The 17,750-nt window shown below is 45.8% G+C and overlaps 1 protein-coding gene and 1 long non-coding RNA gene across 5 annotated transcripts in view; one reads left to right on the forward strand and one right to left on the reverse strand.

Moving 5' to 3' along the window:
- RIPOR2 (RHO family interacting cell polarization regulator 2) overlaps positions 1 to 9,864 on the reverse strand; it is a 64,862-nt gene extending 54,998 nt beyond the window's left edge. For 2 of the 4 annotated variants that reach the window (XM_061364693.1, XM_061364692.1), the window contains exon 1: positions 9,604 to 9,860. In XM_061364693.1, coding sequence (XP_061220677.1) covers positions 9,604 to 9,667 — 64 coding nt within the window. In that variant the 5' untranslated portion in view covers positions 9,668 to 9,860. Of the gene's footprint in view, positions 1 to 9,603 lie in introns of all 4 variants that reach the window. The other 2 variants (XM_061364695.1, XM_061364691.1) reach the window with 2 other exon arrangements.
- On the forward strand, positions 7,781 to 12,011 carry LOC133218342 (uncharacterized). Its single transcript, XR_009727106.1, has 2 exons — positions 7,781 to 9,222; positions 11,593 to 12,011. It is a non-coding gene; the product is annotated as an uncharacterized LOC133218342 (long non-coding RNA).
- Positions 12,012 to 17,750: the final 5,739 nt, after the last annotated feature.

Genomic DNA, 17,750 nt, shown 5'->3' on the forward strand with positions numbered 1-17,750 from the left:
CCCCAGCACGTATAGGATCAAGAAGGCTCTGTTAGACTGTTTCCAGGAAAGGATCCGGCTTTGTAGACAGAAAGTTGATCTGATCCCAGCTTCCTTGTTGGGATTGTCTTCAATCTTTACGTAATCTCTTGGCTCTTTCCTGTTTCTTGGCTCTCAAGTGCCCAAACCTGGCTCCCTGCCACAGATTTCTTTTTCCATCACAGCAGCAGGCTGAACTCCCCACTGTGTTTGGGAGTCTCCTAGGGTTTGATGCCATCTCTACCCAAGTTACCAGACCCGTTGCTGAAACTTGCTAGTGACATCAGGGCTCTAGTTAAAATGTAGACTCAGCCCGTGTTTGCTTCCTTTGCAGCCTCACCTGCACTTGTAAATCTGGGACAAGGTCTGAAGCACAGAGGAGAAGAAAGCCTTTCTTGCACATGCTCAAGCACTCTCTGGTTAGCAGTCCCAGGCATGGCTGGGCCAGCCCCATACTCGTCTGCCCCAGGCTATGAAGTAGGCAATTGACCTGGAAGGACCAGGGATCACGAAGGACAGGTATTATACGGGGCCAAACACTGTAGGACGTTAGCAACCACCAAAGTCATGCTAGGTCCATGACCAAAAGAGCAGGCTGGGGGCACCCAGGACTTGGGCCTGCCTTGCTGTGCCCTCCAGCAGCAGTGTAAAGACAGCCTTTGTCTTCCTCCTGCTCAGTGTGTCCCACAGGTCATGGCAAAAATGCAAGGAGCTGCAGGGATGAAAAATATGGTCTGGGGAAAATGATGGTCAGGTAGGAGAAGGATGCAAAGGCTGGGGTGGAGAGAACAGAGCAAATCATGCTAGACAAGCTTCAAAATCAAGTGCCATGTATGAGCCCTGCAGTGCTGCACACCTCTACTCCTGCATGTTCCCAGTGTAGTGGCTTCATAACAGAAACCCAGGAAGAGTCCTCTGGGGAAAACGCTCCAAGCAATTTCCACCCTCAGTTACACTAGTATAAAACCAGACCTGCCATTTCCGGATGGATGGCAGTATGGGAGACCCAGCCGGTTCCTCAGTGTGGCCAGCGACCTGGGCTGACCGAGCCCCTCTTTCCTTCTCCTGGGCCACAGTCCTGCAGAGCACACTGCAGCTTTAAGAAATGATTTTCATCCCCTTCCAGCCTCCAAGATACCACCACAGCCCTCTTTTCCTCATCACCGCATATTTCTGTGGCTTAAATATAGCAAATATAAAACAAGTGCAGCGCACACGAAATGCCATTCGGGGGAGCGCAGTGAACACGCTGCCTCTGTAACGTAATGAGCCCCAAGTGCATCTGCCAAATATTTGGACTGAGATTCCAAAGGAGAGGGAGTGGATCTACAGCATGGAGAGGCTCGTGATCAAACCCGCAGGCCAGTATCCCTATGCATCTCTTGGGGGAATATAGGTTGCTCGTTGGTCCAGCTTGCCTTAACATGGAAGTATTTAACTACTTGCAGCAGTTGTTTCCTCTAGGAAAGACGAAAACCAGCTTTTTGTACCATGTCACTAGGGATGTGAGTGGAATTGAATTAAAAAATGACAAATAATATGTAATTTAAAGCGAAGAAATAGTGTTTCCTTAGGGGTGTGGTCTGGCTTTGTGGCTAAGGTTAAATGACGCTGGTTAAACTATGCCAGCTTTTCAACATCTGACCCTGGGTACTATTTTCAGAGCAGTAATGTTTGAAGTGATTAATGACAACAGCTTGGCACTAGTCAGTGGCTGGTGTTGCTGATTAAGCTAACCCTTCCTTGGCTCACAACAGGCATCAGGAATAGAATGGGCAGGAAGCTCCCCAGGGCGACTGAAGAGGCAGAGCAGATCAGGACCTCCCGAGCTGCCTGCTCTTCCATGGGAAAATCAAAACAAAGCTATAGCCATCCAACTCCAGAGCTGAGCTCAGCAGTGCTGGAGGGTTCTGCTGCTCCTCCTCGGGCTTCGTTTTGCTTTGACAATATTTTTCTATGGACCCTTTTCAACATTCCTACCCCTCTCAATAACAAAAGTGACTCACTTGTTAAATTATAGTAGTGGCATCCCTTGCATGTGTTTGTAGGAGGATCTCAGAAATGCTATCTAGCCTCAAATCTATCTGCATCTGTAAAATTTCTCTTTTCCCTGAGGCACTCAAGAGAAGGAAATCTGTTAGTTCAGTGTGAAGGATGAGTACTATGGCCCAGTCCTTCAGTCCTGATGTTACCTGAACTCCCCAGTCATTCAGTTCATAAATCAGACTGATTATCCAGATGGCACCCTAGAATTCAGGGGTTCCCTAGAGGAAGCAGGCTGTTCTCAGTCTGCTCTTTACATCACCACCATTAGGAAGCTCCAGTGACCCCTGGTCTGCTGGTGACATTTGAGACAGAAAAATGACTTACCTACTCAGTGCTACCTCTGTTACTTTCATGGCATTAGCTGGTCCTTGTCTTATCTTTTTCTTCTTCCTTCTTGAGTGAGAAAATGCAGTGAGTGGGAGTCCAAAACTTACAGGGAGCTCCCAGTTGGCAAACTGCACTTCTACACAGGCATAACCACCTTGCTAAAATGAACATAGTGCCCGTGGGTTACATCCATGTTCACAGCAGAGCTTTTTCACTGCCCTGAGCTATCACAAAGCGAGAAAGATGTGAATGAAGCTCCCTTTATGCCATAGAGCCTGAATGCTGGCCAGCATCGTTAGCCTCTGGCATCTTAATCACAAACTTCAGAGAGCTGTAGGGCAAAGATGGAAGATTTCATCTCCAAGACCATTCTGCAGGAGTCCTTAAAAACTTAATGCCTATGGTAATGGCAATATATTCATAAAGCCATCCCCTCTGAGAGGCTGTCCCTCTCTTTTCTGCTGCAGGTGGTTCTGACACACCTCCAGGGAAGCTCCTGGATGGCTGCTGAGCCACTGCCATTCCCAGACCATAGGCACACTCCTCAGGGGAGCCCAGAGGGTTTTTCACTCCAATATTGCATGGCATGAAGAGAGGATCACTTGCACAAGAGCTTATTGCTGTGGGTGACTTCCCCTCAGGCTGGGTACACGGTGGGCAGGAAGGCAGGGCTGGCCTGGGGAGCAGCCTGGCATGACGAAAGGGGAGGTGTTGCAAGCCCTTGTCTGAGTTTTTGAGCAGTTTTGGGGTTTTCTTCCCAGGGTGGTGATTTTACCTGGGATTATGGACTGGAGTATTTGCCATTTGTTCAGTCAGGGGCTGGGTCGCAGTGGGACTTCCTCCAAAATCTCTCTTTATTTTCTCACTCTGGCTATGTGCCTCTCACTGCACCTTCCTTTCTTTACACCTCGCTTTTTGTCTTTCCATCTTTTTACCAACTGTTTGAACCCTAGGCATCACTTTCAAGCTCTAGGTGCCTGAAATTTCCCATTCCCAGAGTCTGCCATTAAACCAGAGGAAGCCAGTGTCAGCCCCCATGAGTTATGCAGCACTAAGCCTATTGTGCTCAGCATTTCCACAGTGGTTTTGCTTCACCTGTTGTCCAGTTGCCAAAGGCACAGGAATATCAGTGGCTCCTCACAGCATAAATGCTTTCCTGCACCCTCCCCACCCAATCTTTTTTTGGGGTGTGCAAATGCACACACATATACCTACCCCCCCTTAGCTCAATGTCTCTGGGTTGAGCTAGGAATTTCAGCAGCGTGGAAGGATTGCTTAAGCGGCTGCCACAGTGGGACCCCTCTTCAAACCATCTCCCTGCTCTTAGATGTCAGATCAAGCCAAAAATTCCATGGGGCCTGACAGCACCCCTCATCCCCCCCAAGCAATACTGAGATGTAGGAGAAATCCTACCATGTGGAAATCGTCCCACCATCAATCTCTGTGACAAGTCAAGTGCTCGACTACTCTCCCCTCTCTCTCTAACACATGTTCTATGACCATTTTCACTCTTTGCCTTTTAACTCTGCACTTCCTGCCCCGGTTGTTTTGTGACTGTCACACCCTTGGTACACCAACCACAAGGCTTTGGTTTTAGCATCCAGGCAGGCGGAAGCTCATTTCAGAGGCAGCTGAGCTGTGCCTCGAATTGTTAAAGGGGTGAAGCTGTTTACGCCATCAGTTCATGTTAGCCAAGACACATTTATTTTGTGACTTTCACGATGGGGCTGGGCGACAAAATGCTTGTTTCACAGAGCTTTGTAAAGACACCATCTAAACACAGGAGGGGGGAAATGGGTGAAAAGGAAGGTAATTTTGCTGTAGCTTTTGGTGGGACACTTGTTTTGCAAGCTTAGAAGGTGGCATGAGCACACCTAATCAGTGGTTTCTCTCTGGCTTGTACCTACCTTCCTCTTTTCTCTGAGGGCTGGTTAAATGCCACTTGTTTATTTGACCTGTTTTTCTCCTTCACTGTTGTTATTATGAGTGATTTAGAAATATTCTGACAAATACAAACCAAACAAGTTACCTTCAAGACATGGAGAAGGAAACAACTGAAAGATCAAAGATCTTTAATTAAAAATTAAGGAGACAACAAAGCAGAAAGCGTCTCTCCTTTCAGTCCTTTTCAGTTCTGGGCCTCACGGACTTAAGCATTTCTTCTTCAGCTACAGAGCACGATGTCCTGTTAAAAATAGCCCTCCAGCTGCCCAGGACAGCTGGAAGTGCCAGAAGGCCAGAGCACTGCGGGTGGGTTGATGCACCCAGGGTGGGGATGGGCATCTCACACTGACTCCTCTGATCACAGAAAGCCCTCTCAACCATCTGCATGACTCTGTATCTGTCCATGGGCCACAACCAAAAGAAGCAGCTGTGAAAAGTAGGTGAGCAAAGCATTTAGTGTAAACAGGAATAAATGCTCCCTAAGAGAGCTCCGTTTTCTCCATGCCATCTTCTTCCTACACATTAAGTAGGTCTGCCCATATTTTTGGAGAAAGGTGTTTCAGTTTGTAGGTCAAATATCTCTTACTATGATTTATCTATCTGGTTAAAGCAGACACTGTTGCCTTGGTGATGCAGTGATGGGACTTCTCTTTCCCTGGGTTACAGTGACTATGGCACATGTGTTCTCCGTTTCCAGGAGCATGAGATAAGCTGAAAGGACAAGTGGGGCTGGTGGGACCTGTAAGCATTTTCAGGACAATGATCTGTAGTCAAGGAGGAGACGCTCCCATGATTAATACATTGCAAATCTGCTCACATTTACTACAGCCTTCTCAGATATTAGGCACTCTCATGCTGGAAAAAATGGACACGTCAAACTCTGAGCTGGAAACACAGGAAAAATGGTATCTCTGTATATCTCTGAGATAGACATTCAGTGGAATAGCATACTGATACATATTCATGGGTATCCATAGAAGGCATGATTTGCTTAAAGTTGTATCAGTTTGATGTGCTCTGTGGGGAGAAGGCATACCCGGGCTGCCCCTCACCAGAGCAGGACTCACCATGGTGGGTGAATGGCTTGCTAGCTACAGCATGGAAAGAAGTTTGGCCCAGTGGGTCATGGACAAGCTATGACATTGATCTCCCTTCATGACTTTCAGACAAGGCACTGCGTCTATATGTATGGGGAAAGCATAGTCTTGTATTGCTTTAGGGGAAGAGAAAGGTTGCTTAACCTGAATTGTTGCTGAATAAAAAAGCATGTCTCAACTTTAAGTTAACATCCAAGACTTTATCCTCATTTTTCTCGAACATCAGCAGTGATGTTACAATACACCAGGCAGTACACATAACCATGAACGGCAGCTACCTTTCATTTCAGCTAAGCCTCAAAGCTGATCCCAAACCCCAGAGCTAAAACTCTTTCTCTCATAAAAAGGGCAGGTAGGCTTTACAAGGATGTAAAGGCATCTAGTACATTTCTGAAGCACACTTTTAAAGTTTGATGCAGCTACTGTTCTGCTGTGAGCCTAGATGGGGGGCAGGCTAGAGTGTGGCTGTGCGCTATAGCAGCACATCAGTCCTGGGCAAGAAGACCCTGGGACTCCGTGCATTGCACCATCTCAACTGGAGCACACACTTGTTATTGGACATTATGAAAAAAAGACAGCTTTGCTTTTTTCCCCCATGTTTTGGAAACATGGATGGGATTTTGTGTTGTCTCTGGCCTGAGAGGCAGGTGATGGTTATCGTGGGTCCAGCCAGTGGGCACACAGAGGAAGTGGGAAGGGGAGACGTGAGGAGAGGTCAGTGTGGAACAGCTCTATGAAACTATCTGCAATAAATCACAGTCTATTTCTCCTGTGCATTCAGTTTGGATATGCTGATCACTGCTAAAGAAATGCCTCGACCCATATGCTACCTGTGTTCGCTGAGTGCTTGCAAACTGTGCACACGTACGTCTGAGTTGATCTGGCAGCTCCTGCTGTGCCAAAGTCAGAGGCTGTGCTGGGGTGGTGGCATCATGCCATCCCCTCTCTGGGCATGGGAGCTGCAGGAGCCTTGCTGACTTCTCAGCTTAGACAGACCCAAAGAAAACCCATGCCTGTTTGGCTACGGTGATGAAGGGAAGCCTTGTGCTAGTGGAGGCAATTTCTGTAACTTCCGAATCTCAGGCACTTAGAGTCACTGAAAACTAAGCATTTTCCCCAAAGCAGGTGTTTTGGCTGAACAAAGGTGTAAAACTAATTGATGTCACTTGCTTTGAATTAACGTATTGAGTAAGGCCATAAAAGAAACAAAACACGTCACTCCCTGTACTTTCCAGAGGCTGAAATGGTTCCTTCTCAAAACATTTGCCTACTACAGCTGTGCTCTGTGAAATGATGATGTAGAGAAGAGGGAGCTGCACTTCGCTGAACCTAAGCACAGTCATTTTGCAAATTCTCTGCAGATCCTTTGAAGGAGGGTAGCATAATGTAAGTGCAAGGTTGATATTAGAAAACAAGAACATTGGCTAAAGTATTTTCTTTGAGGATGAACATTTTCAAGCTTTGAATACCTGCTGCAAGAGTCAGCCTGATTTTTCGTGAAGATATGTGTAGGATATGTTGCCACACCAAGCTCCGTGACTTGGGATTTCAGTAAGGTAAATAGGTACAATAAGGAAAACCGATGCCATTGGAGCATAAGCAGATAAAAATGGTGGAATTATCAATGATGATGCAATGGTCCTGGCCTTGTTACAGAGTAGGTGATGTAGGAGTCATATAAGAAAATGATAGTGTACTTTGACTTCTATAAGAAGTAAGACTTGATAGTGCATGAGATCTTATTCAAGAAGCTTAAAATGGATTAGATCAATTTGGGACATGCTGAAGGGCTTCAAAACAAGTCTTAATGACAGATTTAACCCAGCTGAGGAATCATCACAGATGCCAGTTTCTAGTGAGGACATGCACAGATTGATTCTGTCCCTATGGGATCTAACTCTTTTCATGTCAGTGACCTGAAAGGCAACTTTAAGCTGAATATTAAGATGGCACAATGGCAAAGGGTAAGAGCGATATGAATACAGTCTGTGGATAGTTATATGAGACATTTATATGTACAAGCAAGTGAGTTCCTTGCTCTTCTGGACAAGAGGGCAACAAACTCCAAAAAACCTAGAACAAATAAGCACTTGAAGAAAAAAGAAGATAATGGCTATCTTTAACTGTGAGAGTAGCTAAGCATTGAGACAAGTTAAAAAGGTGGATGGGAGATCTGTCATCACCGCTTTCCAAACCAAGCCAGATGTGGAGAATGAAAACCCCCAGCCCATGCCCTGTGAGCTGTGGTCTGTGCTGCGCTGGAGTTCAGCACCTGACAAATGCCTCCATCTGGCCTGGAAATCTCACACTCAGTTTTGGCTGGCCCCTAGGTCTCTGCAGCTGAAACAGGCTCTGCTCCTCCCTGCTTGGATCCCCCAGCTTGGGGAAGAGCACTGGGTTGTCCAGGGTCAACAGCTCTCCAGAAATAGCAGCCAAGAGTGAATGTTTTCCTGCTAACCCGCTCAAGAGAGAGAAGAGGGGCTGAAGGGGAAGGCTAGCACTGTGCTTGTGTTGTCTGGGCTTTCCAGCTGGCAGGTTTGGGAGCCAACAGACCCTCTGGCCAAGAGAACAGCTGAGGTAGATGTGTTCCCAGTTACACACAGATGACTTGAAGAGTCTGTCACTAACTCCTAGGCTTGTAGGATAACCCAGGTGGGAAGGGAGCTCAGGAGGTGATGTAGTCCAACCTCCTGGTCCAAGCAGGGTCATGGAGAGGTTTCTAAAATGTTCCTGCTTTGATAAGTCAGCCTCCTCTAGCTGTTGCTGGATCAGCCCTGCCAGAAACAACTTAGTTGAGAGGCTGGAAAGGATTTCATAAGTACTGTATCTTTCCCTTCAGATAACACAATATAAATGTCGAATAACCTGCACACATTCCTCTTCTTCCCTCCTACACTTCTGATTAAGAACATAGGCTAGAGGTTTCAGAAACAGCAATGAAGCCTAAATCCCACTGGCTCTTCAGAGCACTTGAAAATGTCCATATTGAGTCAGAGCACACAGCTGGTGATCCTGGGAAGCAGCATCCACCTGCATAAGAGCAGGATGCAGGGAATGCAACAGGGTACTTTCACTGCCAGTTGATTTGCCCACTGGCACTTCCCCAAGTCTTCTCTGAACTATTAGGAGGTTTTCCTGAATGCAAATGATCTGATGTCTCCTTTCTTCAGATCCATTGCCTTTCTGAGCCCAGTCTGAGACACAGTGTGAGGAGTGGGGGCATATAGACGTGAGAAATGTATTTGAGTACAGACAGTACATCATTGAAATTGCTTGCTTTTCTGTGCTGATGCCTTTCACTGGGACACAGATAACTTGATTTGGCACTATTCATTGCTAAGTTTTCCATACCAACCGCAGCTGAGCTTTGTTTAAATGAGGTTTGCTGAAGCTGTGCTGAAAGTGAGTTTAAAGGTTCACAGTCTTTGGAGCAAATCCAGGCAGCTCTTTGTGCCTTCAACTCCCTTGGAAACTACAGAGGGCTGGGGGCCGGGAGAAGATTTGCATGAGCAAGTTTTTCCCCAGTCCCTGCTCAAGTGCAAAGGGCAGCAGCTAGCAGCAGCAGAAATTAGATACCGTGGGCCAGATTCTTCCTCCCCCTCAGGGTCCTCTTACCTGCGTCTCTGCTGTTTTGACCTGAGATCACTCGGTACACATGTAACCGGTGACTTGGGATGCAAGCAGTGAGGAATCAAGCTACAGCGAAGCAGTTTTAGGGGTAACAAACTACAGCCCCTGCTTTGTGCCCTGCATTGTGGCAGTCAGAGAAGAGGAGGCTAATTTTGCTCTGGTAATTTAAGCAGAAAGTCACCTTTAGCCCCTGTAAAGAGCTCCTACTACTTTAGTGACAGCTGCACCTGTGGTGAATGCCCAACACTACTTTGCACAGTGCAGCCACTGTAGAAAACACATTTGGTGTTCCCCTAGCTTTCTTCATCGGCAGTAACCCCCTTACTAAGGAAGCAAGCTGCTGAACCAGTGTGAAAGTTATTTTTATTGTATCTAGGGTGCTTTTGTTCTCCATTCTCTTAGGAGAAAAAGAAAGTCTGGTCACCCTGTGACCTTGGAGCCCATAGACAACTTCAGATTTACCCAATAAATACCACCCAGCCTAGAAACCGGTCTTTAGTCTGAGCAGGAGAAGGATTAGTTTAATAAAAGATGACTTTACCTTCCCCAAAGGCATCATCTTCTTCTCCAGGTGCAGCCAGATCTTCTTGGGTGTGCTGCATCATGGCAAGGACGCAGCTCAGGGAGCAGCCAGAGCCAAGTGCTTGAACCGGCTCCTATGCTACAGCTTGACTGTTTCCTTTCACCGGTTCCCTAAGCATTTTGGTGGTAACAGCTTCCGCATCCGCACTTACGAAAATAGCCTCATTCATACAAGTAACGCTTCTTGTTTTTACGATGGGTTTTGAGGTGGGGTGTCCTTACTGCTGAGAAGCCGATACTGATACTGAGAGCAGAGACAGGCAGGATGGGCAGAAAACACACCCTGCCCTGTCACACAAATGTCACAGCGGGAGCTCTGTCAGCCTGGGGTGTAGGGGTTTTGCATATGAATGCGAATCCTTTTTGGTGGCAGAGGTAGAGGCTGGGAACAACTTGGTCCTGCAGAGCAGCTCACTTTCACCCCAGACACAGTTTGACCCAAGTAACCCCCTGGGGCTCTCTCAGTCCCATGTGTCCATGGTCTTTTTCTCATTTAGCATGGCAGCAGTGACAGTGCATTCTCATCCACACTGAGGTGACCTGTGGCAATGGATACAAGCTGGAAAGCCCTAGGTGATACCAATTGTCCCATGGGCAGATGCACTATCAGGGATGTGATTCTTGCAGTTAGGCTTTCCGAAGTCACCATCCTCAGTGTGTTACCAAACTAAAGGACCTTCCTGATGATCAGGTGAACAACAGAAGAACACCGAATTAGAACTTGCTGTCTGTCAGTAATAGGTATATTATTTGAGTATTGTTGTCACTACAAATTCTGTATTATACTGGTCCATTCAGTCTCTGTGTTTCCTGAACTTATAAAGCAAGTTGGATCCTTCCTGCCAGGTCTCCCAGTTTATGAGAGGACCTTGTCTACAGACTAATGTACTCTAAACTTGCACAAAAATATATTTGGGCTTCAGGGAGTGTATGAGCCTTGCATAGACCTGCTGACTTCATCGAAGCACTCAGGGGTATTCGTGTACATGTGTGTGCACATACAGGTGTGGGGCCTAACACCGCCAGTCCCTCACATCTCTGTTATCAGAAGTTAGGGTGTAATGACAGTAAACCTGTACCAAGATTTGATTAATCAGTCTGGTAATTGCATGTGTCGCCACACCCTTGAAAACGAGATTCCCAGCACAGCAGAGGTGTTCGCTACAGCTTCCCGTACATGACTCAGAAGCAGATATAATGAGCTCATCCCCAATCATTATGGTTTGTTTTTTAAAGCTCAAGCGGTGGGTTTCTGCAGGGCTGGAAGTGGAGACAGCTGGTTTCCTAGGCAGTGCACAACCTGAACTACTCCAGATGGAGAAGACAAGCCAGAAGACGGGACCTGTCCATTTGGAGCACCTGACATAACCCCAGCCCAGGCTTTAGAGCCAAAACTTCCCTGCAAGAGCTGCTCCGGGCAATGGGCAGCTGTGACCTATATCATTTCCTTAAAACAGCAGGAGATGGGTGAAAGAAATCTTGAGGCCATGTAAAGTCAATGGCTGAACTGCCCCAGGGTGCTGTGGAGCATGTCAGCCCCTGAGGATTGGTGTGAACCAGAAGAGGCTTCACAGCTCCTGCTGGGGAAGTTTTTTGGGCTTGAGTAAATTGTAAGATGAGCAATGCTACACATACAGACTTGAATGACTCAAAACAGACAAACAGCCTAGCAGGAAGAAACCTGGAAAGAATATGCTGCAACATCGGTGCTAACTTCACTATGTTGTCCTGCAATTCGAGCTCATTTGTAAATTGGTCATGGGAAGTTTTAGCCATTTACTGCTCCTTCAGAAACACGACGGAGCAGGCTATGTTGTCCTGGTTATTGTGGCAGCCCCCTTTTGTGCCACATTTCCCTGGGACTTAAAGTTATTTCCCTACCCGCTGTTTTCAGTCAGCCTCTCCGGATGCCTGTTACCTTGACAGCCCTTTTTTCTTTTATTTTCAGGAATTAAAAGGCATCAAAAGCTGTCCTCTCTCCCGAAAACAACTGTCACCAGAATGAACACACCAGTCAGGCTGGTGATGAATGGTAATGACTCAGCCTCCACTGCAGATGCACAAAGAGGAGTCTATCCGTTCCCATTTGCCACATCGTCCCTTGACGGCAGCCTCACCTACATTGCTCTCAGCATGAGATGTTCCAAACCTGTTCCCCAAGGGAACAGGCTGCAGTTTTCCTTGAGAAAGAATAAGTTAACATAGACAAAAGCAGCCCACCTCAGGTGGATGCCCTGACCCTCCTTCTTCCTGCTCCATCTTTGCATTTGTGGAAGCATGTTTGCTGTGTCAGTTTGCATGCCCCTGTTTTTGCCATTTCCTGCCCTCAGCCATCCAGCCTAACAATGCGGCTTCCTCCCTGCATTATTTTGTAGCATCTCAGCTTTTTTATTCCCCTCTGTACCCACAGGAAGTACTCTGTCTTGTTCTTGTTGAGCTGTTCCAAAACACGGTAACTTTTCACCTGTTGGCTAGTGAAGCCCTACTTCACACCAGAAAAGTCCCGAATCAAATTTTGCAGTCAAGGCAAAGCTCTCACGTGTGTGTTTTTCATGTAACCACATCGGATGTTGCTCTCAGAAAAAGCCACCACCCATCCTCTAAAAACCTGTCAACAAAAAGCGGGTAGACCAGGGAAGTGTCAAAAACAAGGGCGGATCAAGCAAGAGACAGCTCCTTTAAATCACCCCAACTTTACTCTTCTTACCCTGCAACTTAGTCTATTAGAATTTCTGACCCAGGAGAAAAAAATCAAGTGTTCTGATGTTTTATCTTCAGATACAGGACTAAAAGCAAAGACATCCTTAATGAAAAAGAAGTGTGAAAACTGGTGTCATTTAGCAGTCTGGATGGGGTTGTTTTAATTCATCCCTACCTTAAATTACCAACACCTCCACATGCAGCAGGAAAGATGAGTTGGCCCTTGTCTGCCCTGCTATGCTGGTGCAGAAGGGAGGTGTCTTAAACAGCTTCTGCCCTATTTATGTCTCCTGCTCCAGCGCAAGGAGGATTCTCAGGACACAGAAAGTTGTTTGTCAGAGGGTTAGTCAATGCTCTGCTTTGTCCTGGGGTTACTTTGAGGGTGAAGATTTCCTACGTGGAAAACAAGGAGAGAAAAAAGAGCTAAAGGAAGAGCAGATGACCCCAAGGTGGAGACAGTATGAAGAGGGATATAGGAAAAGGTGGTTGACATCAGTTAGTGGGAAAAGGGAATGTTCACATGGATTTTAAGCCCTTCTGAAAGTTTTACTCTGGGTATTGCTGCAGTTTCAGTTCTCCCAGTAAACATTCTCCTCAGAAACCTGATGGATGGTGCTGCAATAACTTGTTTAGTTGTTAACTCATTTGCAAGTTACAGGGACTCCAGGGACTTAGACTATATTTAGACAGTCTGTGTCAGTCACTGACTGAGCTTAGTACAAGTTTTTCATTTCCAACTCCTGAAACTAAAAACTAAACTAAACTAAACTAAAATAATAATATATTCAATTCCAGAGAAAACTTGGGAGAAATTCTCCCTCTTACTGTCTGGGGGAAGAGTCACCAGACCAGGCCAGTAGAAGACCTGACTCACTCAACACAACTTCACAGACCTTAGGAGCCCTGTGCACAAATCTTCATGAGCCTATAAAATAGACACCGCGTATGTGTGCTGATAAAAGGGCTGGATCCAGGAGCCACTCACCCAGCAGAGAGGACAGTGATTCCTGAGGACCCCCATATTGAATTAGATGGTGGATGTGTGAACTGGCCTCAGGGAAAAATGCACTCTTGTGCCAGGTGGCTGAAGAACCACAGGCTGGTTTACCTAGCCCAGCTGGTGTCAATGTCCAACTTGGACACCTTAGTTTGGGAGCCTGGAGGGAGGTCCAAGCACAGCCTTGTACTCAGTACCCCATCAGACACGCACATCACAGTGAGCAGGAATCACAGCCTGTGTTGTTGCTGCCTACTGTCTCACTTCATGTTCCCTGCCCTTTTGTGATCAGTTGAACCCTTCATATAACCTGAAAGTGAGTTGTATGTGTGTCCATTCAGGTGCGCCACTGCATCTAGCACATCCCACTAGGCCCATCAAAGGTGACTTTGGTTTTCTTCTTCTTCTTCTGAGAGCCATTTTGCATTCCAGTATCATTTCACCTACAAAAATAAATAATCACTTTCTCATAGCAAAATGGTAGTTTAGTAAAAGGGAGGAATAAAACCACCCTGATGAAACCCCTACCGAATGAATATAATCTTGAAAATTGTACTTAGTAAGTGGTTCCCAGTGGTTTGTTATCAAAAGAGAAAAAAATGGTCAAGTGCAATTTTGCAGGGATGGATATGGTATTATTCAACATATCCTTTAATATACTAGATAACAGAATGGATAGGATCACACTCATTACAGTTACAGATACTGGGCTGACAAGGAGCGTACATACACTGGAGGACAGAATGAAAAGTCAAACTGGAGAAGTGGTCTGAAAAAAACTAAATCCAAGAAAACAAGCTATGAAATACTATGCTCAAGCAAGAATAATCAACCTCATAAATGAAGGCTGAGGAATGGCTGCTTAACTGTGACATTTTAGAAAGGAGGCTGGAGGCAGCCAAAGGGGGCTCAACAATAACACCTGAAAATAGCAGGCACCTTGCCATCGGGTGTGATCAAAAGCAGAGGCACAAAGTAATTCAGTCACTGCGGTTGGGCTTAGCAAGGCTTCTGCAGAGGCAGGACATGGCTTTCAGGCATTTCAGTTCAAGGAGGATAGAGGCTGTTTGGTGACAGTGCTGAGGGGATGGACCAGACTGCTCAGAAGGCTAGAAAACGGGCAATGGAGGAAAATATAGGGGGAACCAGAACAGCTTCATTTGAGGGAGACAAAATGAATAAGGGAGATAAGAACAGCCCTCAAGGTCTCTTCTCCATCTCTGTGGTGCACAAGGAGTCATAGACTTAGACTGCAGAATGGAAGAATCAAATTAGGAAGAAAATAGTTAGCAAACTCACAGAAACCAGGAATAAGCAAGTTAGGAATAAACCTTTCCAACAGTCAAGGCAGTGAAGCAGCAGAAGTGAGTGCTTGGGTGAGTAAGTGCTGAGTGAATCAGAGTGCTGCTTTAACTTATAAAGCATCCATAAAGCTTTTGAAGAGCAGAGTAGTCAAGTAGCTATTGGGAATAATATAAGAATAGTTGATCCTGCCTTAGGGAGAGGCGGTGGGAGTAAGGGATCTGTTGAGGTTAGGCTCAATGTTATTTTGCTAGAGCAGCTATTGAGTAATGCTGGATTTCTACTTGTTAGGTTTATTTCTTGGTGACACTTAGCTGAGTGCTAAGTTGTCACACTGCTTGAGGGGTCCAGCGCATTCCAGTGGCTCTTGGCTGGGATGGGAATATCTTTGCTGTTTCAGCCGATTTATGTATCCCTACTATCTTTCTCCTCCTGTATAAATCTTTGTGCCTGGTTGGTTTTGCCTTCATTCTTTCTTCCTAATTATTTTCACACCTATTCTTCTATGATCCAGAGAGGTCATTGTCATCAACAAGGAATAGATGATGGATTTTTCACCCTTTGATGACTAAACCCTATGGGTTTCTCTCAGAAGTATTTCAGATTGTTTTGATAAATTGTTAAAAAGAAGTAGTCTGCAGACCATAACCTGCAAACTAGCTGATGCTATCCCCAGCACAACCATCAAATATGCTCAATCCTGCTAAACATCAAAACCTTATGTTACACATCAATTATATAAGCTTTTAACCAACTTGATCGAATTCTAAAATCGACCAAAGAGGTCTATACAATATTCTAATGCCAATGCCAAAGCCACAAGACCTTCCACATTTTCTCCATCATAGCATCTGTTCATCAAACACATTTTTTTCCCCAAGAGTAGTTTTCTTGGGTGTTGGAGGAAGTACAGGGAAGAAACTCATCTCATTGTTCAGCTCTGTTTTCAATCCCAGGCAAAATATACCACAGGTTGATTCATAGCAATATTTCAGTAATATTTCCGTGAATATATGGAGGTCCTTTTCTTTCCTTTTAGGAAGACTAAAAGAAATGGAGTGAAATTCCCAGGTTATTTACTGTAGACTCCCAGATCACACTGTCAAACAAATGATACCTGTAGATGAATGTCCTTGCTTCATGTTAAATTAGTTCTGCTTGTAGACTATTCAATTTTAGAACCTTTGCTGCTCTTCATTGTGTACGCCTTGTTTCCAGTTTCACCAGCTATTGGAAGGAGTGAGGAGTTGGCCTGCTCCCCTAGTCTTTTCTGTTTCTTCCAGTTCCAACCAGCACAGTGTTTATCCTGCTGCTGTGAGATGGCTTTTGACAGTATCGACCCCAGGCATTTTGCAAGACAATGTGGGGGGTTTTCTCTGACAAAGGAATTTCTGAAGACGTTCTCCTATATTCCCAGAAACTGGGTAAGATGGGCAGCCGCAGTTGTGAGACGTCTCAGACCCTGCCTGGGGCAGCTGCAAAAGGAGCATGCAAGCATTTCTCTGAGGCTGTCTGACTTAGCCACTTCCAGCACCAGGACACTGTCAAGTCTCAGTATTTTCCCTTGCCCACAAAGCATTCCTTTCATCAGTCCATAAAATGCTATGAATCACTATTTAGCATGATTCTGTGGCTCTCTTACAGAGCAGTACTTAACAGGGGCTGCCACAGATAATGTTCCAGGCAGAAGTATGAAATTCAGGCCATGCCTTTGCTTCCAAACTCTGTTAGAGAAGAGTGCAAACACCACAGGTTGTCTCTGGCAGGGATTTCTCTGCTAGACTCTGTATTTGCAGGAGCTGGAACAGCTCTAAACCTTTGTTTAGCAGGAAAGTGTTACTTCAGTCTTGCTCACATAGGTAACTGCAGAGCTGGTATGGCACCAGCTCCACCACAGGCTGGAGACACTGGTGAGGTACTTTGATATCTAGCCCAGCCTGGTTTCCATCAAACCTTTGCTGATACTGGCTCCTAACTTAGGTGCTTTCTCAGGCCATGTGTCACTCACACCTGGTACCAAGGTGCCAGGGAATCAGAGCATTTAAACCCAGACTTAGTGGCAATGCCAGCACTCAAGCTTTTGATCCTTCCCCAGTAGTGTGTTCCAATCCATTCACTGCAGGTGACAGTGGCACAGTTGTTTTAAAACTGGAGCATCTTTGTGTTAGAAAAACAAACAGATGCCTCCAAAAGATGGAAAAGCTCTCTTATATTGCCTGTTTGGTGTGTGACAGCAAAGAACTTATTTGTTAAGGACAAGAAGGCTGTGAAGTTGAGGCAGACCTATTCTGTTCTTGCTTTTGGGCAGCTTCTTGAGAATGTCTTCTGAAAAATGACCCACTTTGTATGTGCAACCTCCTGGTACATCAGTGCCACCCTGGGATTGAGTTCTCTGAATAATTGCAACAGCAGGATTTGCTTCTCCTTTTTCTGAAGCTGTAGAATAGAAGTATAGCTGAGAACGGAACCTGTGGTAAAGGAAACCTCATTGCAAGGGATCCCCACCCTGTTTGCCTTCCTTCTTGAGCAAGCAGTACACGGCATGCACAGGGGCTGGACCTGCACAGGGCTGGTAATAGCTCTCCTGGAGGGATTGCTCCATTTTTACTCCTACGAAATAGGGTGGAAAGGAGGATTTTTATAATTTATATTTTTTTTAGCACAATGTCTCACTTTCTGCAGCTTGCTGAAGTGAGTAACAGCTTAGAAACAGTGCAATGGCCACAGCAGACCAATTTGACATTTGTGGGTTTGGTTGCTTTTAACTGCAGAGTAACACTTCTCCCTCCCCTGAAAAGCGTATAGGGTCAAACGAAGGGGTGTGGATTTGAGGCCCATTAAAAGAAGGAAGTGAAGAGCCACTTCCATATTTTCCAGGAAGAAATTCTGCCAGCTGGGTGGACAAACAATAGTATTATCTGTAGAGTATATGAAAATGAAGAAATCCTTGCAAACATTTACATGCCCCTGCAATTCCCTACCCCACCAAGGTATAGTGGTTTAAGACGGGAAGTGAAGCACAGCTTTTCCACCTTTACATGATGGATGTACATAAACTGGCTGCTGTTGACCATGGTATCCTGAATAAATTTCACTCAGAAAATGTA

Source organism: Neopsephotus bourkii, unplaced genomic scaffold (genome assembly GCF_033783945.1).
Source record: "Neopsephotus bourkii isolate Nb327-2 ecotype Australia unplaced genomic scaffold, CSIRO-AGI_Nbou_v1 NB_1248, whole genome shotgun sequence".
NCBI lineage: Eukaryota > Metazoa > Chordata > Aves > Psittaciformes > Psittacidae > Neopsephotus > Neopsephotus bourkii.